The sequence below is a fragment of the Rhinoderma darwinii genome, chromosome 2 (assembly GCF_050947455.1).
Source record: "Rhinoderma darwinii isolate aRhiDar2 chromosome 2, aRhiDar2.hap1, whole genome shotgun sequence".
NCBI lineage: Eukaryota > Metazoa > Chordata > Amphibia > Anura > Rhinodermatidae > Rhinoderma > Rhinoderma darwinii.
In genome coordinates this window covers 196,351,726-196,377,364 of record NC_134688.1, presented here as the reverse complement: position 1 = coordinate 196,377,364, position 25,639 = coordinate 196,351,726, and the positions used below count along the sequence as shown (strand labels likewise).

Sequence of the window (25,639 nt, the reverse complement as noted above, 5' to 3'; positions counted from 1 at the left end):
TTTATTAAAAGTTTTTGTATTTCTGTGAACAAAAGCAGACCTTCCGGACATACCCGATTAATTTTAATCTTTACATTTAAAAAAACAGCAATGTGGTATTTGTTAACATGACAAAACCCAACACGCGAGAAATACGTAGTAGACTACATACAATATCTTGCAACAGTCTTTACTTATTTTGGTAATGGTGAATGGATGTCGATGACTTTAGTAGTACAAGAGTCATGTATAGTCACATTACATCTACCCACGAATATAACCTGTGCCACGTTCATAGTGCCTGTATCTGCAGGTGTATTCTATTGGACACCGCTGTCCAATTCTTTCCAACCACGGTGACCAACAGTCTATAGCAAAATGGTATGAGCAGCTGCACTCCAACAACAGGCATCCTGCAGCTATGGTGGCATGAGGGACCTAATATATTTACAAGCTTCATTGTTAATATAACAATGGAATGGAATAGGTGTCATTTCAATCCAAACCATCACATCTACAGGCTGAAATTTGCTTTAGGTTAAAGTGTTAGAGCAAAACATATGATTACATATGCACATTTAAAATATGTACAAAATGGTGGAAAATTGTCAATTTCACAGACCCAAAGAAAGTGGCCAAACAACAAAGTTCTGGGACCCTTTACAGCTACATACCATTAGTAGATGCTAGCATATATTTTCCTGAATACAGTAACAATATCCCTTGACAGAAAGCTCAGTTGCGGTATGTATATATGAGTAGAGGTCAATTTGTCTGGACAGGTAGTAGAAGTGACAAACTCAGACTCCTCACACAGTTACCCATATCCTGGTGCCACCTGCCTGGAACTTATCTGATGGGACATACACTTGTATGGAAAAGTACGGTTCTGCTTTATGCCGTAAACAGAAAAGGGTGTCGTATATAAGGAACCGAGCAGTTCAGTGACACAGAATGTGGCTTATTTTGCAGGCTTTGCTTCTGTAGGGTTTTCTCCAGTATCCAAAGTCTTCAAGAGCCTGAACAGACCAGCTGCCTCCCGTATCCGGCTGAATTCAATGCAGAACGCCTGCACCTCTATAAACAAGTCCTGGACATTAATGATTTTGTTCCTAATTAAAGACTGGAGAAAAACGCATACTAGTCTCACCAAACGATTCTAGGGAAAAAACAATGATAAAACAATCATGTCAGTAAATAAGACCGTGGAAATAGGCAAGTATTTATGAGCTTATGGCCACATTTAAAAAGAAGACATTGAGATAAAGGATTCCACATCCAATCAGAACAGTTACTAAAAACATTTCATTACTAAAGCTAGAAAGGTGAGGAGGGAAGAAAGAAAGAAACAGAAGCCCTTTTTGACCACAAGGCCTTATTCAAACAGAAGGTATTAACAAGTGCATTGTCACCCAAAAAGGAAATTATCCCACATTCTGCGGAAAGTGGGCCGAGACATACAAATTGTTGCCTTCTGCCGCTAATAGACAACTATGCACCCAGAACCGCTGGTGTATGACAGATACAGCCTAATAAATACAGAGCCATTTATTCTAACTTGCATACAGCGGTTTTGGGATTATTCGCAAGCTCCACTCAGCCACCAAAAGAATGAAGAGCATGAAGCATGGAGGATTCTGTAGTCACATAGTGACAGTGTTTGTCCAGTGCTGAACTTTAATAAATACAATTATTAAAAAGTGGCAAATCATTTCCTGTACAACAACTTAAATGTGGCAATTGCCTATGATAAACACCAAATAAAGAGCTTTCCAATACACCAAACCTCGATAAATACCCAGGATCTAACAACTACAACCCCGGAGACATCAAGTCCTGGTGCACGAGAAGGTAAAAAAAGGGAGGCCTTAAAATATAAATCATACTGAACACAGAAGTAAACGGTTGATCTCAGGAGTGATTTAGTATCAGTATATTTTTCCACTACAGAACAAACATGTAAAAAAAATAAAAATAAATCCAATTTTTTAGACCTAATATATTGAAATGAGACCACCTTCTATGATGCAAGTCACTTACCTGCATGTATTTGTCCTTAATTTGCTCACATGTGGATATACAATTGGAGATATAAAGGTGGATGAATTCAGGAGGCAGATCAACAGCTGTAGTTAGCCTGCAGATAAAACAAAACATCAGCTCACATGACCAGTGTCATTTGCAATTTTAAAAGTGTTGTCCAGTTTCAGAAAACAAAATATTTTTGGTACAATAAAAAGTTATACAATTTTCCTATAAACTTTATTAATTCCTCATGGTTTTCAAGAGCTCTGCTTGTTGCTATTCAGTAAGAACAATCATAGATTACTTCCTGTGGATAAAATTCTGTCCATGGTCATGTGATGGACACACAGGTGCTGGGATCGTTAGAAGAGACAACTCTGATACACATTCTGTTACGAGCCGTGCACCTGTGTGTCCATCACATGACCATGGACAGAATTGTATCCACTGACACTGGAAGTGAACAATGAATGTTCCTACTGAATAAGGGTCTGTTCACATCACCGTTCACTTTCCGTTCCGGGGTTCCGTCTGAGGTTTCCGGCGGATGAACCCCGCAACGGAAAGTGAAACTGAAACGGAAGCTGTGGTTTCAGTCACCATTGATATCAATGGTGACGGAAACATTGCTAATGGTTTCTGTTCGTCACCATTCCGGCAGGTTTCTATTTTAATGACGGAATCAATAGCGCAGTCGACTCAGCTATTGATTCCGTCGTTAAAACGGAAACCTGCCGGAATGGTGACAAACGGAAACCATTAGCGATGTTTCCGTCACCATTGATAGCAATGGTGACTGAAACAAAAGCTGTGGTTTCAGTTTGACTTTCTGTTGCGGGGTTCACCCGACGGATCCACTGAACGGAAAGCCAACGGTGATGTGAACAGGCCCTAAGAACAGAGGAAATCTGAAACCGTGAGGAAGGAATACAGAAACTATATTGGAAAAGAATATAACTTCTAATTAAAAAAACACAACAACATTTTGCTGAAACCGAACAACCTCTTTCAAGTTTAGCACTTTGTACATTATTTATCTTCTCTAAAGAGCAGTCCCAGCGATCGGCTGATCACCATAGTTCTGGCTGCTAGGACCTCTGGTGATCAGATGTTATAGCAGAGGTAAGCTCTGGCTGGCCATACATTGCAGGGCATATAAATTATTATAGGCTAGGTCCACTAGAGTAGGAGCAGCTCTTTGCTCTGGCTCATAGAAGCAGGTCTATGACATCTATATGCCTTAATAGGTCATATGGACAGGAGTTACCTTGATAAGACAACTTTAAAGAGTTATTCCAACCAGCGACCTTTATGACATATCTACAAAAAAATAAAATAAACCTATGCCATAAATGCTGAACCCCTTCCCGACCGCCCACCTTCTTTTGACGTCAGGCAGTGCAGGTCCCCAGTCTACAACAACGTCTTTTGGCGTCGCTGTAGAGGAGACTGATGAGCTCTCATCCTCTAAGCAGGAGCTGTAACTAACAGCTCCTGATCTTAGAGCAGCCTCCTGAACACAGCTGGGGTCAGAAAACATTCCAACCCCAGCTGTTTAACCCTTTGATCGGCGCGGCCCGTGACCACGGCATGATCAAAGGGAATTCCCCTCTTTGATCGCATCACCAGGATTCCGGTAATGTGATCAAACAAAAGGACCCCAGGGCTGTCTGTTCCGTTTGCCTGCTGTTCGGGCACACTATGTGCTGCCTTAACAGCAGCCTGTGTCATAGTGACAGTGTAAATGTATTAGCGTACAGGAGTATGCGAATGCATTAAAAGTAAAAAATGATAAATAAAAAGTTTTCCCTTATTGGGATTAAAAAATAAAAAAAAAAGTTTTGGATAAAATATATTCTATTGCCCCCACATTACATGAAAACAAAAAACCTACACATTTTAGGTATCTACACGACCGTAATAACCTGAGATACATTAATGTAACAGGTTACTTAGCGTGAAACGTGAACGGGATAAAAAATAAACAAGAAAACTAATGCCAAGAAATAGTTTTTTTCCTATATTCACACCGTAAAAAATAATTATTTTTTTTTACACCCAAACTGCGTGGAAAAAAAATAAATACTATTTCTCTCGCATAAAACAAAGCCTCATACAGCCACGTCAATGAAAAAATAAAAAGCAGTTACGGCTGCTGAAAGGCAGAGAGGGGCAAAAACAGAAAAATGTAGCTGGTCATTAAGGTCTTTTCAGGCCCGGTCATTAAGGGGGTAGGACTCCATCTATCGGGAGACTAGGTGGAGTCCTGCCACCTATTCTACACTTAACTTACGGCTGGCACAGAAGACAGTGAGCAGTGTTTGTAGCTGCAAGTCACAGCATGAAGAAAGTTCACAGCCTGTTATGCAGAGTTCCCAGCGCTACAGATTTAATGTAAATTTGCATTGCAAAAAGTGACGTTTGTGGTGAAGATTTGCATCAAATTTGCATAAGAATTGACAAGCTGTAGATTTGAATCCACTGCACAACCATTGATAGTCATAGTAGATCTTCTGATTGTCACATTTATGGGGTCTTTTTTCTGTAGTAAAGGGGTGAAAAGATAAGCGGTTGCGACTATTCTTCCAGACCTTTTTCGATTCCGTGACTCAAAATGTTTACCAGCATCTCGATTGCAAAGATTTTTGATCACTTCAGTTATGATGAATTTGTGAAGATATGTGGACACAGGTGGCGTGTATGAACTCTGAACATATTGAACTTTTATTTTTAGGAGCAATTGGAAGTCTCTGGCTCTGCTTGGGTCAGACTTTAATCCACAAAACGTTGCCATGCAGAACTGCATGGAGGCATCCATGAGTGTAAAGTCCTGGTTGGCAATTTCACAATGTGCAGGTGTCTACTTTCATAAAATATATGAGTTTGGAGGTATAATATAATTTTGATAATTCAATATTTTATGAGTTTTATTTATAAAAAAAGCGTGAAGATTGTTGCGGCAGCAAAAGGGTTAAAGCAGTTCTACTCATTCACTACCATTTAAACATTTGTATAAATCGGTTACGGGTTTTCCTCCTTTAAATGCAATTCCTCTCCCCCTCTGCGGGTCTTGAGTTTCTCGATTCTTGTTTTCCCTGGCACATATACTAGACAAAGACTGTTTGCTTTGCAGCAACCCATGGCGGAAAGCTGAAAGTCAGGTTATGAGGTTTCCTGGGACATTCGGAAACCCGGATAAACAAAGTAAATCCCTGCAAAGGTCATCAACAATTATACCATTCACTACCATTTTAAGGGTGCGTACACGCAGCAGTAGTGTGCCACACGCATTTTTTCGGACTAGCTTGTGATCCTTCATATTTCTGTAAAAATACAGTGTCAGCATTGAAAGATTTTCTGTTTGTCTATAAAACTTTACATGTATTGCAAAAAAAATATAAATAAATAAATTTTTAAAAAAAAAAGTTTCAAATAGATATCTCACAATGCAGTGCAAACACTCACCGATTAACTACTTCCATTGAATGCAGGGACATATCCATGTTAACCAGAACAGAAAAATACTCTGTAATTTGACTTGACTGCATTAATTTTAGTAACATCTCAATGGCGACCAAGGGATTATTTTCCACTAGATCTGGAAGCTTAGCAGGAGTAAGGCCAATGTGGTAAACCAGTTTGGGGTCTTTTTCCAACTCCCCGAGCAGCTGTAAGCAGGAAAGGTAAAAGAGAAATGTAAGTATCAACTCCAGATTAAATACGCTACAGAGAAATTTGGATTCGAAGCCTCACAACAGACTTCTTCATTCAAGTGTAGCTGTACTTTGGAACTAGATTATTACACTTTTAGGCCTCATGCACACGACCGTATTTTTTCCCACCCGTAAATACAGGTCCGGTGTCACACGTATTCGACCCATTTTGCACCAGTATTTACGAACCCGTGCCCGTAAATACGGGTCCGGTGTCACTAGTATTCCATCCGTATTTACGGGCACGTTTTTGGCGGCAAAATAGCACTGCACTAATCGGCAGCCCCTTCTCTCTATCAGTGCAGGATAGAGAGAAGGGACAGCCCTTTCTGTAATAAAAGTTAAAGAAATTCATACTTACCCGGCCGTTGTCTTGGTGACGCGTCCCTCTCTTCACATCCAGCCCGACATCCCTGGATGACGCGGCAGTCCATGTGACCGCTGCAGCCTGTGATTGACCTGTGATTGGCTGCAGCGGTCACATGGCCTGAAACGTCATCCAGGACGTTGGGCCGGATGTCGAGAGGGACGCATCACCAAGGCAACGGGCGGGAGACCGGACTGGAGGAAGCAGGAAGTTGTCGGTAAGTATGAAAGTCTTTTATTTTTATTTTTTACAGGTTTATACTGATCGGTAGTCACTGTCCAGGGTGCTGAAAGAGTTACTGCCGATCAGTTAACTCTTTCAGCTCCCTGGACAGTGACTATTTACTGACGTCGCTTAGCAACGCTGCCGTAATGACGGGTGCACACATGTAGCCACCCGTCATTACGAGAGCTCCATAGACGTCTATGGACTGTCCGTGCCGTTATTACGGCCTGAAATATGACATGTTCTATCTTTTTCAACGGCACGGGCACCTTCCCGTGAGAAAACGGGAAGGCACCCGTCGCCAATAGAAGTCTATGAGCCCGTTATTACGGGTCGTAATTACGACCCGTAATAACGGGAGTTTTTACGGTCGTGTGCATGAGGCCTTAGAGAAACTAACGTTTTGTCACTGAAAAGGCAAAGTTTAAAAAAAAAACAAAAAAAAAACGGCATGGTGTAAAAACACCTGAAACACCCTTCTCTCTTAAGCTACCCAATGCTGGTGGCATTTGTAATCCAATGCAGCTATAAGGTTAAAGACTTGACAAAGATCAGTTACTAAAGCAGAGCGTTTCAAGTAATAAAACTATATTAGGAGGTTACTGTGGAAGAAATTCACCAAGAACGGGTGAAAAGCCTAGTTCCAAAGCATAGCTACCCTTCTGGGGAAAAGGGCTCTTTTTTGCCTTTTGGCAATTAGGCGTCAGTGATGGATCGCAGCAGCAGCTCCTTTCTAAAAGGGATAGTCTCTGATGAGGCAATCCCTTTAACTGGTTCTAAAATAGAGGTAATATTCTGCTCACGCAAAAAAACGATCCCATCTGGATATCCCCTTCTTAGAATGGAGCCACCGCAGCGATCTGCCACAAACTCAGCTTTTCCTTCCCCTGACAATCAGATGTTATTTCCTGGGGGACTGTACATTAAGTTGCCAATTTTTGTCGGTGAAATGTAGAATGTACATGACCCTTACTGCAAAAAATGGGCGACCATGTAATACATTGCTGCGTTGAGTCTGCCGCAGCGAGCGCTGATCTATGCGGACATCTCATGGTAATGCTAAATAAACAGGATGCAACTTCTTGAGTAATAGGACATGAATACCTGCGTCTGCTGAGGAGAGGACAGAGGGCTTTTAAAAGCCTTGGCCATGATACGTTTGATTTCTACTCCAGTGCTGTTCTTTACACACATTGATTTGTCCCATTTAATGGCGTGATCAGGTTCGATTGGGTTCAACCAAGAAAGCTCATCTTCACAGATATGTAAAGGTGGAGGAGGGCGAATAAACTCTGGGCGAAAATGGCCTGGAAAGCAAATTGCCAAAACCATAAGTTAAACATTTTATATGGTAATAACTGAATAGTTCAATATTTTAAGCTTTGACCACTGAAACTCATATACTTCTATGTATTTAAAGTGTTCCTCCAGTTACAATCTCCCGTCCGAAGTACCATCAGGCTTGGAGAGACGCTCCTGCACGCTGGGAATACGGTTGTCGTGGCAAGCGTACAATGCCAGGAGAGTATCGTGCACAAGTCCAATTCTAATTAATTGGACCTGCGAACGATACTCTCCGGGCATCGTACGGTTGGCACAGCAACAGTAGCGGCCAGCGTGTTACACGCCCAACGTTACTTCGGGCGGGAAATTATAACTGGAGGGACACTTTATATGTTACCACTTTCATGTTTATCCTATATTCAAAGCAAACGTCTACAATAGAGGTCCACATACATTTTACTTTATTGCCACATAGTGACAGGAGAAAAGTTGTAGAATAAGACCACAACGAATTGCTCCCTAGTGCCCTATATAATGCTTTCTAAAGGAAACAACGAATGATAGCAACAATGAGATCGGAGAGGACAAGTTTTAGAACTTCAAATATCTAGACAAAGAAACTTATTTCAAGTGAATGGAAAGCCACGCATACCGGAAACAATAGCGCAGCATGCGGTATAATTAAGGACACCCGACGGAACCCAATAAAGTCAATGGGTTCCGTCGAGCGCCAGTTGTCTCAATTGTTCAACAGAATTTCTGCTTCGGGCATTTCCATTGTTTTGCTCCTCTAAAACAAGCAGCTTAGCCCGATATCATTTTATACAGGTCAGTTTACCGCTTCCCATGACAAAGCTAAAGAAAAAAAAAAAAGTAACAAAATGAACAATGACTGGCATCAGTCACATTTTGGCAATCTGACATTACGCGAAATTTTTTAATATGACACATACTTTCTATAGGTGGCTTTGGGCCACTAACTAAAGCTTCAGTAATTTGTGAAGCAACCGAACTGTCAAATCCAGAATTAGAAGAATCAGGATCAGGGTCACTTAGGATGCTTGGGAAACTGGCCTTGCTCTGTGTGGGGAGCTCAGATTGCCGCTCTAAAAGAGAAAATAATAATCTTATTAAGAAATCTTATAAGGAACTTGCAAACATTTTTTTGCATTCAAATGTTAGTTTTTTTTTTTAGCAGCCAAATGGTCAAGTAACAAGATCAGAAGGAGAGAAAGAAATGAAGAAATTAACTAGATTTATATTATTAGGTGTCATTTTCAGTTTAAGGGTATGTTCACACACTCAATAAAACACATCTGAAAATACGGAGCAGTTTTCAAGGGAAAACAGCTCCTAATTTTCAGACTTTTTTTTTTAGCAACTCATGTTTTTTGTGGCGTTTTTTCTATAGAGTCAATGAAAAACGGCTCCAAAAACATCCCAATCAGTGATATGCACTTCTTTTTCGGAGGCGTATTTTTACGTGCCGTTTTTGGAAAACGAGGCGTAAAAAGACACCCCGTCGGAACAGAACGCCGTATTTCCCATTGAAATCAATGGCCAGATGTTTGGAGGCGTTCTGCTTCCGTTTTTTAAAGGCGTAAACTCCCCGAACAACGCCTGAAGACACTCCATGTGAACATACCCTCAGATGTATTCAGAAATCAAAAGATAGATTTTTTTCTTAAATAGTACAGAACCTGTTTAACAGGGGTAGACAAACTACTGTAGACTTTAGAATCCAGTTAAATCTCTCCATAATCAAGTTTATTTGCTTTAGTAGCCACGCAATAAGAACTTACATAGATAATACTAGAAAATAACTTAAAAGTTAGGCGCAAACTGCAAATTTCTAGCTGCATTGACCACCTGACTCCTGAGATTTCTCCAGCTCTGAGTTAGTGTCATGTATATGGCCACATTTTGGATCAGTGTTGTACTGCATATGGGCACATATTTTACATGGAAAATAAATTGTGGCATCCAGCACCAAATGGCATAATATAAAGGCATTCTCCCCAAAAAATATCTGCTAGGGAAGAGAATGGCACTTATGAATTGGGTGTTCGTGTGTCTTCATACAGCATCCTAGGAACGCAGCTTACCGTGTACATAAACCCTAATTCTAGGTAATGTGTGGGTTATTAAAGGAGAACTACAAGAAGTATTACTTCTTGTCAGCGTTATCAGACACAAAATTGATCCAAATCACTATCCACACATACCTGCCACTATTTCAAGCAGTTAGAATGTAAACATCGGTCTGGAAACAAATTGCCAGCAGGAAAGCAATAGTATAGTAATGAGAATGCAGGACTACATATGAAAGTAACTGGCATCTAATTTCTACCACTAATTATACTTACACACACTACTGTGCAATAGTTTTAGGCAGTTGTAGAAAAATGCTACAAAGTAAGAAAGGCTTTAAAAAAAATAAAAAAATAGTACTGTTTTTTTTAACAAAATGCAAAGTGAATGAACAGAAGAGAAATCTAAATCAAATTAATATTTGGTGTGACCACCCTTTGCCTTCAAAACGGCATCAATTCTTCGAAGTAGACTTGACACAGTCTTTGAAGGAACTCGGCAGGGAGATCGTTCCAAACATCTTGGAGAACTAACCACAGATCTTCTGTGGATGTAGGCCTCCTCAAATCCTTCTCTCTCTTCATGTAATCCCAGACGAACTGTATTGAGATCAGGGCTTTGTGGGGGCTATGTCCTCACTTCCAGGGCTCCTTATTCCTCTTTACACTCAAGATAGTTCTTAACATTGGCTGTATGTTTGGGGTCATTGTCCTGCTGCAAAATAAACTTGGAGCCAATCATCCCTGATGGAATTGCATGATGGATAAGAATCTGCCTGTTTTTCTCAGCATTGAGGACACCATTAATCCTGACCAAATCCCCAACACCATTTGCTGAAATGTAGCCCCAAACTTGAAAGGAATCCCCACCATGCTTCACGGTTGCCTGTAGACCCTCATTGTACCACTCTCCAGACAAACTACTTTCTGTTACAGCCAAATATTTCAAATTTTGACTCATCAGTCCAGAGCACCTGTTATTCTGCACCCCAGTTCCCATGCTTTTGTGCATAGTCGCTTGGCCTTGTTTCCACGTCGAAGTTGTGGCTTTATGTCCACAATTCTTCCATGAAGACTACTTCTGGCCAGACTTCTCCATACAGTAGATGGGTGTACCCGGGTCCCACTGGTTTCTGCCAGTTCTGAGCTGATGGCACTGCAGGACATTTTCTGATTTCGAAGAGGAGTAATCATGATGTGTCTTTGATCTGCTGCACTAAGATTCCTTGGCTGACCACTGCGTCTATGGTCCTCAACGTTGCCCGTTTCCTTGCGCTTCTTCAAAAGACCTTGAATAGCACATCTTGAAACCTCAGTCTGCTTGGAAATCTTTGCCTCGGAGAGACCTTGCTGATGCAGTAGAACTACAGTGTCTCTTGTTGCTGTGCTCAGTTTTGCCATGATGGACCTGTGACATGAAACGGTCTTCCACAACCTTTGTAGCAGAGTTTGGCTGTTCCTCACCCAGTTTTAAGCCTCTTACACAGCTGTTTCTGTTACAGTTAATGACTGATTCAACATACATATGAAAATGATTATCATTATTACCTGATTAGTATAATTGGTTAATCATACACCTGACTATAATCCTACAAAATCCATGACTGCACAAGTGTAACTAAAATAATTGATGCTTTTTTTGAAGGCAAAGGGTGGTCAGGGCAAATATTGATTGGCTGTAGATTTCTCTTCTGTTCATTCACTTTGTATTTTGTTAATTGATCAACAAAAAAAAAAAAAAAAAAAAAAAAAAGATTAATGAGCCCCTCTTGTTCTTATCAGTTGAGGTCCTAGTGGCTTGAACCCACCAATGACATGCTACACAAGGGAAAATACCTTTACTTGAAGGTTTAAAACATTTATTGATTACTGAAGATTTAGCTGAAAATAAGCAAACCATCCATCAATCAATATACATCATTAGTCCATACTGTAATAGTTTAAAATTCATGCCAGGAGACATAGTACCGATCATGTTACCTGCAAGTGCTAACTGAAGTCCGCTGATGTCCACGGGTTGGGCCAAATTGGCCACATCCATAACAGCTATTTGTCTGGGAGTCTTTTTAAATAGCTCCCTGGGCGGTGCAAGCATTAACTGCGAGAGGAAGAATTTTTCAGGAGGAGTGATTGGTGGTAAAAAGCCTGTAGAAAGAATAATTTTTTTTGTAATAAATCAATTCATCATTTTTACATCATAAACAAAATAGTTGCGGTTTAAATAAAATGGTGTAAATGACTTAGAGGCTCTGTCACCAGATTTTGCAACCCCTATCTCCTATTGCAGCAGATCGACGCTGAAATGGAGATAAGAGTAACTTTTTTTTTTTTTTTTTTTTTAAAACTAGCATTTTTGGCCAAGTTATGACCATTTTTATATTTATGTAAATGAGGCTTTCTAAAGTACAACTGGGCGTGTTTAGAGTAAAAGTACAACTGGGCGTGTATTGTGTTCGTTACATCGGGGCGTTTTTACTACTTTTACTAGCTGGGCGTTCTGACGAGAAGTATCATCCACTTCTCTTCACAACGCCCAGCTTCTGGCAGTGCAGATCTGTGACGTCACTCACTTCCTGCCCCAGGTCCTGCATCGTGTCGAACCAGCGAGGACACATCGGCACCAGAGGCTACATTTGATTCTGCAGCAGCATCGGCGTTTGCAGGTAAGTCGATGTAGCTACTTACCTGCTGATGCTGCTGCAGAATCAACTGTAGCCTCTGGTGCCGATGTGTCCTCGCTCGTCCGACACGATGCAGGACCTGGGGCAAGAAGTGAGTGACGTCACAGCGTGATCTCTCGAGATCACACTGTGTCTGCACTGCCAGAAGCTGGGTGTGGTAAAGAGAAGTGGATGATACTTCTATACACAACGCCCAGCTAGTAAAAGAAGTAAAAACGCCCCGATGTAACGAACACAATACACGCCCAGTTGTACTTTAGAAAGCCTCATTTACATAAATATAAAAATGGTCATAACTTGGCCAAAAATGCTAGTTTAAAAAAAAACAAAAAAAAAAAAAAACACGTTACTCTTATCTCCATTGCAGCGCCGATCTGCTGCAATAGGAGATAGGGGTTGCAAAATCTGGTGACAGAGCCTCTTTAAAAGGGGTTATTCAACCATAACTTATCACCTATCCACATGATAGATAAGTGTTTGATCACTGGGTGTTGTACCGCTGGGACACCCTGGGACACCCCCCCCCCCACTGACCACTCAAACAGTGGATTCGGGACCTCTTATCTTGGAGTGGTGGTCACAAATGTGTGCTGCTGCTCCATTTATTCTCTTTGGTAGTGCCGGAGATAGCCGATTACAGTGCTTGGCTATCTCAGCCAGTAATTGTAGAGAAGAATTGATCCAGCGCTGATGGTAAGTTAAAAGGGAAACCGAAGTCCCAAGTTTATTGGAGGAAGAATAAAATAGAAGGGAGACGCAGTCCCAAGGTGTGAGTAGTCAGGGCTTGAACCTGAGCCTACGCGTTGCGAACGCAGTCTGCGTTCTTAGTCATGGCAAATAAGTTCGGTTTCCCTTTTAACTTACCATCAGCGCTGGATCAATTCTTCTCTACAATTGCTGTCTTACACCGCGGGCCGTCGCGGGGATCCGATTGACGCTGTCAGGAGACGCACACCGGTGAGCTGGAGGTTCTCTCCCTTTTTCCATATCTCAGCCAGTCACATAGAGAATGAGTAAACCGGAAGCGTGCAAGTGTGACCACCACGATCAAACACTAGGCGATAGGTTATGGTGGGATAACTCCATCAAATCTAATCCGACAATTAGAAATATGCAAAATAGTTTCAAATTGAACAATACATGTGTTTTATTGATGCCCAGTCATTTCTGTCAGCAAAACACATAGGGCAGTACATGGGTGAAGAAACAGACTACTGTACAAATATCCTGCTGGCAGAGCAGAAGCTTTATGAGAATGTATGTAGCTAGAAATAACCTATGTTTTCCTATGAGGGGAGATAGGAGGGGTGTTATTACGGATGTAAACAATTAGTGCCAAATGTAACTATTAGCATTTAACCCCATTATAGTATTTCCTGCACCACGATGTACTATTATGGTGCAGTGATGACGCAGGCACAGGAGCTGTGGCGACGCCATCAGCAGCGGGTGTCAACTGCAATATACAGCCGACACCCCGCTGCAACGGCTGTGATCGGATAGAAATTAAGTGGTTTTACAGAAAGAGGGGACTCCCTCTGTAGGTCCACCGACAGGATTGCAGGCTGCCAGTGCATTGCCATGGCAGTCAGGTTACTAGCCAAGTCCGTGTAGCATTGACAGGCATAATACATTGCAGTAGAGGAGTATTTTAATGTATAATAAAAGCGATCAAAGGATCACAAGTTCAAGTCCTCTAGTGCAGTGGTTCCTAACCTGAGGTACGAGTAGTCAAGGGAGTACATGCCACAGGCTTAGACGGAGATGCCAAGTTCTAAAAATAAAAAATAAAATCTAAGACTGCTCTAGCATCCAGCAATGTTTTATTGACCTCTTTGGACTTCTGTTTTTACAAGTCTCTCTCTCTCAAGTTCTGTGGACGCTTATAAGACATTAGAGGCATTTGATGTAATCCTTCAATATGCGGATAACTATTTTTAATGATCGGCCAATGTTTATTTAATATTTTAGAGACATTACAACTCAAGTCATTAAAAAGGTGGAAACAAAGGGAACTCGCTTCTGCTGAATAATTTGTTTAAAGGGATCCTGTCATCACCATCTTACCTTATAAAACGTCCTGACCCTGTAGTGGCCGCAGCTGTCCATAGTTGATTGATGTGTTCTTCTCTCCTCACGTCCTCCTCTTGCCCGAAATATTATCATTTAAAGTTTTTCCGCCGTTTATGGTAATTAAATTTAGCTTAGTGACGCACGATCTTAACTCCGCCCATGTACGCCGCCCATACAACACTAAATGCCGAAATCGCATTTCAGATCTCGCGGATGCGTGCCTCACCACCCTTCCCTGCTTCATTCATCCTGAAATTTTTAACTGCGCATGCGCCGCGCGTGTACACACCCCCTTTCGTCGTCGTATGTTATACAGCATAACTGTCAATTGTCAATGAGCAAGCGCGGGATTTCATGTGCAGTGCAGTGAGGAGCTGTCAATCAAAAATAAGGAGGCGGAGCCAGCTCTGAAGCGCCGGAGGAATGAAAACCTGACTCTTTTCAAGTGAAGATTTGACTCTTTTGTGCTCATTTGCATACAGCGCGGGACCACTGAAAACCGGAATACTGAAGGTACAGAGCCGACTTTTAACATATTTATAGGTTAGCTAACAATGATTTTTCACCCATTTTCACAAGGTATTGCTGGCTTGATACCGAAAATGCTGGTGACAGGTTCCCTTTAACCTTCTTGAGTATTCCTTCTCTAGGGATGTAATTAAAGAGGCTCTGTCACCAGATTTTGCAACCCCTATCTGCTATTGCAAAAAACGTTACTCTTATCTCCATTGCAGCGCCTATCTGCTGCAATAGGAGATAGGGGTTGCAAAATCTGGTGACAGAGCCTCTTTTAAAAAAAAAAAAAAAAAAAAAGACTTTCATACTTACCCAGAACTTCCTGCTTCTTCCTCCAGTCCGGCCTCCTGGGATGATGTTACAGCCCATGTGACCGCTGCAACCAATCACAGGCCAATCACAGGCTGCAGCGGTCACATGGACTGCCGCGTCATCCAGGGAGGTCGGACTGGATGTGAAGAGAGGGACGCGTCCCCAAGGCAACGGCCGGGTAAGTATGAATTTCTTTTACTTTTATTACGGAAAGGGCTGTCCCTTCGCTATATCCTGCACTGATAGAGAGAAGGGCTGCCGATTAGTGCAGTGCAATTTTTTAGCCAAAAACGTGCCCGTAAATACGGGTGGAATACGGGTAGAATACATAATAATAATCTTTATTTATATAGCACCAACATATTACGCAGCACTTTACAATTTGGAGGGAACATGAAACAAACAATATCAGACATTACATAGTAACAAAGTTCATTTACAATTCAAACCTGGGGAGCGAGGACCCTGCTCGCAAGAGCTTACAATCTATGAGGAAATAAGGGAGACACAAAGTGTAACAGTGTTTGTTCTGTACATTCCGGCCATTTTTATACACATGCGGTGGTAACATAAAGCTGCATGAGCCGGTCACCAGCCAGTATCTGTGTATGACGGACAAGAAGAGGAGTGTGAGGGAATCTTATTCTGATGACTAATCTAAAAGGAGGGCCATGGAAAGGAGTCAGATTAGGGAATGTTATAGGCCTGTCTAAATAGAGGTGTTTTCAGGGCACGTTTAAAACTGTGGATACATGTGACCAAGGACCCGTATTTACGCCAGTATTTATGGGTGGAGAAAAATACGGTCATGTGCGTGAGGCCTAACTCTGTGTGTGAGTCCAGAGATTGTTTTATACGGAGTCCTGTTCTCCCGGGCAGCTTCTTAACCCATTTAGTTCCTGCTGCATTTCAAGGATTAATTAGCTATAGCCACCCTATAGCTTCTTAAAGGGAAGGTGTCACGAAATGTATTTATTTTTTATCATATTGCTTTTAATATAATAACAAATTTTATTTATTTATATTCTCGTGTTCTACTTTACTTTTTTCTTATTTTTACTTCTCTATGGGGGCTGCCATTTTTTTTTCATCTCTGTATGTGTCGATTAACGATACATACAGAGATGGAATACGGCACATACATCCCCATAGAGAATGCGAACGGGAGCCGTTCCATTCACTATAGCGTACGCCGTCTGTGTGGGAACGACGAATGCGTCGCTCCCACACAGACCAAAACGAAGCTCGTTCGCAGAGAAAAATCCGGCGCCATTTTCATGTGGGCCGGAAGCCGCAGCCGGACAGTAAGATGACTACTTCCGGCCGCACCTTCCGGCCATATGTTCAAGGAAGCCCAGGCTCAAGGAATAAGAGCGGAGGCGGCAGGAGCAGGTAATTTATGTTCGTGTATGTGATGTGTGTATTATGTTCGTGTTATACTGTCTGATTACCACTGTATCTAATCCTCCTACACTGTGCAGTCAATCAGAAAATGGCGGTACACAGTGTAGGAGGTTTGAAGATTCAAATCCCTCCTTCTCCTGGCTCTAGCCAAAATAAGGGAGGGGGGGACTGTGTGAGGACACTAGAGAGAGTGTGTCTACCCCAAATTTGCATCATAAAGCAATGAGGTTGCTTTACCACATTGACCATGCTGCAATTTTGGGAACTGCTCCCTCTAGTGGTCAGCACATGGAAATGTTATAAATTAGAATCTAATTTATAATATTTCCTGACTTATGAAAAAATTAAAACAATGTGTAATCACTTAAATAATAATTGTTTAACTAAAATAAAATAAAAAATTCTAGAGACATATTCCCTTTAAGTCTTGAAAAGCAGAAGGAACTGAATGGATAAGGCTTCGTTCATATCTGCGCCAGGGTCCCGTTGAGACGTTCCGTCCGAGCTGGACCCTGACTGACACAAACGGAAACCAAAAGGTTTCCATTTCCATCACCATTGATTTCAATGGTGACGGATCCGGTACAATGGTTTTCGTTTGTCTCCGCTGGGCAAGGGTTCCGTCATTTTGACGGAATAGCGTAGTCGACTACGCTATTCATTCCGTTTGTGTCGGTCAGGTCTCCGTTCAGACGGAAAGCTCCAACGGAACGAAGCCTAACTGAAGTGGTTTTCGTTATCTTCAGTTCTGATAACGCGGTAGCAGAGAGCTGTGTCAGTGAAGGAGCCTTGCTGAAATGAATATCTAAATTTTTTCCCCAAAAAATTTGAAATGATACATTTTTACAAGGCACAGAGGAGATAAAAAACAAAAACACCCCAACATTTGAAAAGCCTTTTCTTCTGATTACGGCAATACCCCATATGTGGTAATAATCTGCTGACACACAGCGGGGCTTAAAGAGGCTCTGTCAGCAGATTTTGCAACCCCTATCTGCTATTGCAGCAGATCGGCGCTGCAATGTAGATTACAGTAACGTTTTTATTTTTAAAAAACGAGCATTTTTGGCCAAGTTATGACCATTTTTGTATTTATGTAAATGAGGCTTGCAAAAGTACAACTGGGCGTGTTGAAAAGTAAAAGTCCAAGTGGGCGTGTATTATGTGCGTACATCGGGGCGTGTTTACTACTTTTACTAGCTGGGCGTTCTGACGAGAAGTATCATCCACTTCTCTTCAGAACGCCCAGCTTCTGACAGTGCAGACACAGCGTGTTCTCGAGAGATCACGCTGTGACGTCACTCACTTCCTGCCCCAGGTCCTGCATCGTGTCGGACGAGCGAGGACACATCGGCACCAGAGGCTACAGTTGATTCTGCAGCAGCATCGGCGTTTGCAGGTAAGTCGATGTAGCTACTTACCTGCAAACGCTGATACACGCCCACTTGGACTTTTACTTTTAAACACGCCCACTTGGACTTTTGCAAGCCTCATTTGCATAAATACAAAAATGGTCATAACTTGGCCAAAAATGCTCGTTTTTTAAAAATAAAAACGTTACTGTAATCTACATTGCAGCGCCGATCTGCTGCAATAGCAGATAGGGGTTGCAAAATCTGGTGACAGAGCCTCTTTAAGGCCTTATTTGGTGATTTTCAGAGCATTGGCCCACAATTGAAGGCCTCAGAGGTCAAATAGTAAAACAAATCCCCAAGAAGTGACCCGTGTATTGGATTCTAGACCACTTAGGGCATTTTGAGGGGTGTAGTGAGCATTTTAATCCCACAGGTGTTTTTTCATTAGAAATCATGCGCAGAGGTTGGGGCAAAGTGAAAATTGCAATTTTCCACTGATATGCCGATTTAGTGCACAATATGTTATGCCTAGTTTGTGCCACTGAAGATAAACACCTCAAACTGTTAAGCGGGTTCTCCCGGGTATGGCGAGGCCATATAGGTGGACGTAAACCGCTGTTTGAGCACGCTGTAAGTTTCAGAAGGGAGGGAGCGCCATTTGGCTTTTGGAACGTGGATTTTGCTTGGTAGTTGTACTGTTTGCGGTATTGCTGGTATTTCAGTTTATAACTTGGGCGCATATGTAATCTGTGCAGAGTACATGAGGGCATAATAAGGTGGTAAATAAATAATCCGCATATGTGTGGCCAGTGTGGCACTGATAAATGGTGCCCAATCTTATCTACTTTTGGAACACTGCACCTTTCGTCTTATCATTCTTAGGCCTCATTTACACAAGCGTTTTGCGCGCGCAAAAAACGCAGCGTTTTGCGTGCGCAAAAGGCACTTGACAGCTCCGTGTATGATGCGCGGCTGCGTGATTTTCGCGCAGCCGCCATCATAGAGATGAGGCTAGTCGACGTCAGTCACTGTCCATGGTGCTGAAAGAGTTAACTGATCGGAGGTAACTCTTTGAGCACCCTCGACAGTGCATTCCGATCACCATATCGAGTAACCTGTTTAAAAAAAAAAAAAAAAGGGGAGGTTCGTACTTACCGAGAACTTCCCGGCCGTTGCCTTGGTGACGCGGCCTTGGTGACGCGTCCTTGGTGACGCGCCTCTCTTGACATCTGGCCCCACCTCCCTGGATGACGCGGCAGTCCATGTGACAGCTGTAGCCTGTACTTGGCTTGTGATTGGCTGCAGCTGTCACTTGGACTGAATTGTCATCCCGGGAGGTCAGATTGGAGGAAGAAGCCGGGAGTTATCGGTAACTCAGAACTTTTTTTTTTATTACACGTTCACGTATATTGGAATCGGAAGTCACTGTCCAGGGTGCTGAACCAGTTTAACTCTTTCAGCACCCTGCACAGTGACTGTCTCCTGCCAGGTTCGGTCAAAACGAGTTCGGCCGAACCCGGTAAAGTTCGGTTCGCTCATGTCTACCACCCATTGACTTCAATGGGTGCCTGATGCACGAAAAACGCACGATTATAGAACATGTTGGGAGTTTTACGCAACGCACTCGCGCTGCGCAAAATTCACGCATCGTCTGCACTGCCCCATAGAGTAATATAGGTGCGTACGACATGCGTGAAAAGCACGCGCGTATATTACGCTCGTGTAAATGAGGCCTTAAAGCCATAATTTTTTTTTTGCGACGGAGCGGTGTGAGGGCTTATTTGTTGATGGACCATCTGTCATTTTTTTTTTGGTACCATTTCGAGGTACATGCAAGTTTTTGATCACTTTTTATTCTTCTATTGTTTTTATTCTTTTTTTCTTTACGGCGTTCACTGTAAGCTATAAACGAACTTTACTTTATTCTGCGGGTCGATGCGATTATTGAGACACCATACGTATAGGTTTTTTTTTTATGATTGCATGTTAAAATCCCGGTTTTAAAAAAAATTATTTTGTTTTTGTGTCACCATATTCTAAGAGCCATAACTTTATCTTTTCATCAAGAAAGCTGTGTGAGGGCTTGATTTTTGCAGAACAAACATATCGTTTTTATTGGTACAATGGGGTACATGCACCTTACTGATCCCTATTCAATTTTTTTGGGAGTTGAAGTGACGAAAAAAATAGTGATTCTGGTATGTTTTTTTTTACGGTGTTCACCGTGCGGGATGAATAGCATTATATTTTTATAGTTTAGGCCATTACAGACGCGGCGATACCAATTATGCATACTTTATTTTATTTTTTTATAAAAATATAAAAAGGGCTATTTTTTATTTTATTACTTGAAACTTTTACATTTACATAGTTACATAGTTAGTACGGCTGAAAAAAGACACATGTCCATCAAGTTCAACCAAGGGTCGGGAAAAGGGAAGGGAAACATTTCTACACATAGGAGCTAATATTTTTTTGTTCTAGGAAATGATCTAACCCTTTTTTAAAGCCATCTACTGTCCCTGCTGTGACCAGCTCCTGCGGTAGGCTATTCCATAGATTCACAGTTCTCACAGTAAAGAAGGCTTGTCGCCTCTGCAGCTTGAACCTTTTTTTCTCCAGACGGAGGGAGTGCCCCCTTGTTTTTTGAGGGGGTTTTACAAGGAACAGGATTTCACCATATTTTTTTGTATGTGCCATTAATATATTTATATAAGTTAATCATGTCCCCCCTTAGTCGTCTTTTTTCAAGGCTAAATAGATTTAATTCTTTCAATTTCCAACTCCAGGGCATCCTTTCTATGAACTGGAGTCCAGAACTGAACTGCATATTCTAGATGAGGCCTCACTAATGCTTTGTAAAGTGGTAATATTACATCCCTGTCCCGCGAGTCCATGCCTCTTTTAATACACGACAATATCCTGCTGGCCTTTGAAGCAGCTGATTGACACTGCATGCTGTTATTGAGTACAAATTTTTTTTTCTTCTTTAGTCCCACTACGGACTTGAAGATTCAACTGTTGGATTGTTGTTATAATACACTGCAATACTCATATTGCATGGTATTATACCTGTCAGTTTCGCACTGACAGGCAGTGTATTAGGTCCTGCCTCTAGCAGGACCTAACTGCCTTCCGTAGGTGGCAGACTCGGAGGCCTTTGTTAGGCCTCCGGTTGCCACAGCAACGATCAGATTAGATCAATTAGAGGCAGGATTAATTAATTAGATTAATGTGCTGCAGGCACAAGCACCAGCGCTGCAGCCCATTAATCTACGTGGGGTGGTTGGGAAGGAGTTAAATAGTGACACATTTTCCTCCGAGTAGCGATGAGGAATGGAGCGTAGTAGTGTGCCGGTATGGTTTAAACACATCGCACTATTCAGTATTACGTCTCACCCTATGGAGACCGAATGCTACTTTGAACCTGCGCATTGGGAGATGTATGGACGCTGAAACTGCTGCTCAGCAATGTATTTTAGTCATCTGATGTAGCGGTCCGGACATGCGCAGTAGTTACACGTGAACGCTGAACAGACATGATGAACACGTTCTAGTGAAACTAACCTTTTGAATATTCATACAAACGTTACCTGCGATTGGTGCTCCTGGAGTCCCAACGCTTCCACATCTGTGGAATTTTTCAGTAAGACTAATTTTTGGTTTTTTATATATGTTGCACTTATGTATTGACAATGTCACTTTTACATGCACTGCTTTATATACCGTAACAAATTATATGTAAATTTTTATAATGACGTTAAATAGTATAATGAGACACATGGTGTATATATATATATATATATATATATATACACATACACACAAACACACACACACACACAACTCCAGTCACTATGCTTGAAAAAGGTCCCAACGTGGGACTGAAACATTGCACCATGATGGTTGAATAAATCAGTGCATTTTTTTTTACCTTTTCACCTAGAGTGCTGTAAGATATATTGTTTATTTATTGGAACAATTCTTTTTTTCTCTATTTGAGTGCTGCTGCTCTCTTGAATATAGACACATACATATACACACGGGTTCTAGCCTGGGGTTTCTATACAAGGTATAAAGGGGGGTGGTCTGGCCAGGTCTTATGTGTGGTCTATATTAATTTTATGGGCCTGCTGGAGGTGGTCATATGTACTACTTGCGATTCAATTGCGGTCAGTTGGGGGCTTGTCCTATATAATTGGGTGGGTCAGAAGAATACATTTTGTGCTCTGCTTTTAGTTTCAGCCTTCTGGTCAGATATCACGATACATTGCTGAATCCATCACACAACAGACACCGATTGCTCCCAAAGGGCCCCATTGACTTCTTCACAAATTCCATCAGATTAGGAGTTTTCAAACGGAGCCCCTGACCGTTTAAGCAGAGCCTTATAACGGATCGCTTTCTTGGGGGTACTTGGCTTGGAAAGGTTGAAAAACACTGCTCTACTGCAGAGCTTCTGAAACGGTGAGGTGCAGAAGGGAAGGCAGCGATGACAGAAGTGATCATATGCTACATAGTCCTCTCTCTAGCTGCACCAATCTTTGGTTTAGCAACATAAGGCCCCCTACATTTGTGCTCTATGTCTATCATGTACATTGGTAAAGCTCCTGACGTACACGATTAGCCCGACCGAGACCAAAAGAGTGTCCTTCTGGTCTCGGTCAGTAGGTATACACAAGTAGACTACGCTATTCTATCCAAAGGGATCACGCAAAAAACATACTACACAGTATACTTTTTTTTTTTTTTACATGGGAGTCTGCGGGTGACAGATGTCACTATGGCAACCATCACAGGAATACGTTAAACATATACCTCTGGGAGCTCCCGACATCACTGTCCATATACAGACAGTAATTTTAAGAGCTTCCCAAAGCCGGAATCCCCAGGCAAAACATTGGAAGCACTCTGCTCGCATACTTTGGGCCTGGGGAATCTCCTGACATCACTGTGCATATATACAATTGAATACTATGGAGGAGCCACTACACTACAGGCCGCATTAGACCTGTAGCCTATGAGATGCTGGAACAGGGTCCTCGCACAAGCCGGCGTAATGACGTCAGTAAACCGCACCGGCCTACGCAAGAGTCCTGGAATCTCATAGGCTGCAGTCCTAACATGGAGGAGGAGCCTGTTGGTCACAGGAATGGAGCTAGGTGAGTACAAGTTACTTTTGTATTGGGGGGGGGGGGGTGTTAGGGTGGAGGAAAGACCATCTACAAGGGGGGGGGCTGGTGTGTGGCACCCGCTACAAATCTTTACTACTGGCGTTCAGCTCAGACCTTTACTCAACAGACCCCAGTAAGTAGACCTTTGCTAGTAGTAGTGGAGTACCCCAGGTATAAACGATAGTGCGTCCCCATACAGAAATCTTGTGTAAAAGGACCTTAATCAACCACCGGTTGACTTGTTATATCAGCAATCATGGGCAGATATCTACCCGGGTAAACCAGCCTCTAGTCAATTTTAGAGGCTTTGTCTTGTTTGGACAACCCCTTTTTATTTGACAGATCTCTAAACCTTCCCAGGTGATCAGCCGATCGCTGCTAAAACCCTGAAGAGGTGACCTGTCCCCGAATAAATGGGCAACCATAAAATACACAGTCGCAGGAGTTTTCCAGATCAGCTGGTACGGCTTTCCTTCCTGGTATTACACATAGAATACATAATAAGGCCGAGTCCACCAGAGAGGTGGTGGCTCTGGCTAATAGAGGGGGTCCTGAGCTGGAGACCCCCTTTATTGCATCCATATGCCCTAATAATTCATATAAAGGGGGGCATTTAAACCAGACTACACTGGATACTTTTAGGATGTGATTATATAAAGTACACAGGTTTGTTTTTTTACTTCATATCACTAAAAACCATTTCAGATCATGTAGGTTCATTTTGATTGATCGCACAACTTTTAGGATCTTCCCTATAGACGTCCATGAAGCACAATGGTCACAGCCATTTCTATGGAATGGGACTACACAAAGCTAGTAACTATAACTCCCAGCATGCCTTGTAATGCTATACCTGACCGGACAAGTACAGGCTGCACACTCCATAACAAGAACCACGCCAGTGCTCACCTGACAGCGGCCTCTCGGCTTCCTCTGCGGGCGGAGGGTTTAATAGGTGGGCAAAGATCGCGGCAAAAGGGTTAGCGGCCAGGGGCTCGGTCCGATACATCTCCCATAGCAGGTAGAGGGCAGTGAGGCGCTGCGGTGAGGTAGGCAAGAGGTCCGGCTGCTGCAGAAGCATCACTAAGACAGATCCAACCCGAAAATGATCGGCCTTTGTGAAGTAATGGTGGAAAGCAGTGGAGAGGCCCTCAAATGTGTTACTGCACGCCTCCTCCGTCATGATGCCCAGAAGGTTGGACAGCTCCTTCCCACACAGATTCATGGTGAGGCAGGCTCGAGTCCAACTGTTAGTGCTCCAGCTGCTCTCCCGCCTCTTCTCTCATTTGCCTTCGAGTACTAATCCAACTGAAGGGTAGCGCTTCTGTGACTGTAGCCGGGCTGCTATTGTTCTTCTTTCTACTTGGCAATAAAGCTGTCAAAAAAAAAAAACCCCCGTAAACGTTCAGCGCTGCTCTTGTGGCGACAGGACGTCATTTACGTGAGAAACGTCGTGCTCGTTCCTGTAACATGCGCGTTCGTGAAGCTGACGCTCCGAGTGCGCATGTGCAGAACAGGTGCTTTACATTGTGGAAGTTCTTCTTTTTCCAGGAGCGCCTATGTGGAATACTTTATAACCAATCCTTTTCTAGAGCTGTTGCAATAGCACATGCTTGCCCACAGTCCTTGTCAGGTAGAATTGAGACCGGAAATGTTTTGTTTTTTTTAATAAAAGCCCTGCCCACAAGAATAGGCCATGCCACCACAACAGTTAAAATTACACCTTTTAATCTTTATTTTTTTTTATAAAACAATGTATCACTGTGATTGGTGCAACTTTGTATTTACTTTTTATTAAGATTTTTTTTTATTGTTTCTGATACAGGTGCTTTGTATCCTGTACACAGAGCAGCTGTATTGCGCGCTATCACCTGAATCCGTCAGGTCAGCGGCACTGACTGTTTCAGTGACTGCGGGTCCTGCTGTTATGAACTTAGATGTGATCGGTAACAGCTCGATCTGACACGCAGGACCCGCTGACACTGAACCCGTCAGTCTCGCTGACCTGACGGGCTTAGGTCTCAGCGCAAGATACAGCTGCTCTGTATGCAGGATACAAAGCAGCTGTATAACAAAAAGTAGAAATAATTTTTCATAAAAAGTGATAAGAAAGTTGCACCAATCACACTGATACACTGGTTGTTTTGTTTGTTTGTTTTTTTAAATTGTTTTCGAAGGTGTAGATAGCCTTAACACTTTCCCGCCGCAGCCATTTTTCAGATTTTCGGTCACTTTTTCCTCCCCACCTTACAAGCCATAACTTTTTTATTTTTCCATCAGTTGAGCGGTGTGAGGGCTTTTTGCAGGGCAAGCAGTGGTTTCTATTGGTACCGTTCCTTTTGATCACTTTTTATTCCATTTTTTTGTGGGCGATGAGATGACCGAAAAACAGCAATTCTGGTGTTTTCATTTTTTTTACAGCCTTCACGAAGCGGGTTAAA

At 42.3% G+C, this 25,639-nt stretch overlaps 1 protein-coding gene across 1 annotated transcript; it reads right to left on the bottom strand.

Moving 5' to 3' along the window:
• Positions 1 to 24,627, bottom strand: CNOT11 (CCR4-NOT transcription complex subunit 11). The gene is made up of 7 exons (XM_075852691.1): positions 24,108 to 24,627; positions 11,664 to 11,828; positions 8,547 to 8,699; positions 7,414 to 7,616; positions 5,470 to 5,672; positions 2,020 to 2,116; positions 1 to 1,138 (listed from the first exon to the last, which is right to left on the bottom strand). The coding sequence occupies exons 1-7, from the start codon at positions 24,421 to 24,423 to the stop codon at positions 941 to 943; spliced, it is 1,335 nt and encodes a 444-aa protein (XP_075708806.1). The 5' UTR covers positions 24,424 to 24,627; the 3' UTR covers positions 1 to 940.
• Positions 24,628 to 25,639: the final 1,012 nt, after the last annotated feature.

Coding starts and splice junctions, on each gene's coding strand:
- CNOT11 (XM_075852691.1), bottom strand. CDS start 24,423: ATGAATCTGTGTGGGAAGGAGCTGTCCAACCTTCTGGGCATCATGACG. Junction 5,673..7,413: donor CCTCTCCTCAGCAGACGCAG/GTATTCATGTCC, acceptor TCCTGCTTACAG/CTGCTCGGGGAGTTGGAAAA. Junction 1,139..2,019: donor TTAAGGACAAATACATGCAG/GTAAGTGACTTG, acceptor TTTTTTCCCTAG/AATCGTTTGGTGAGACTAGT.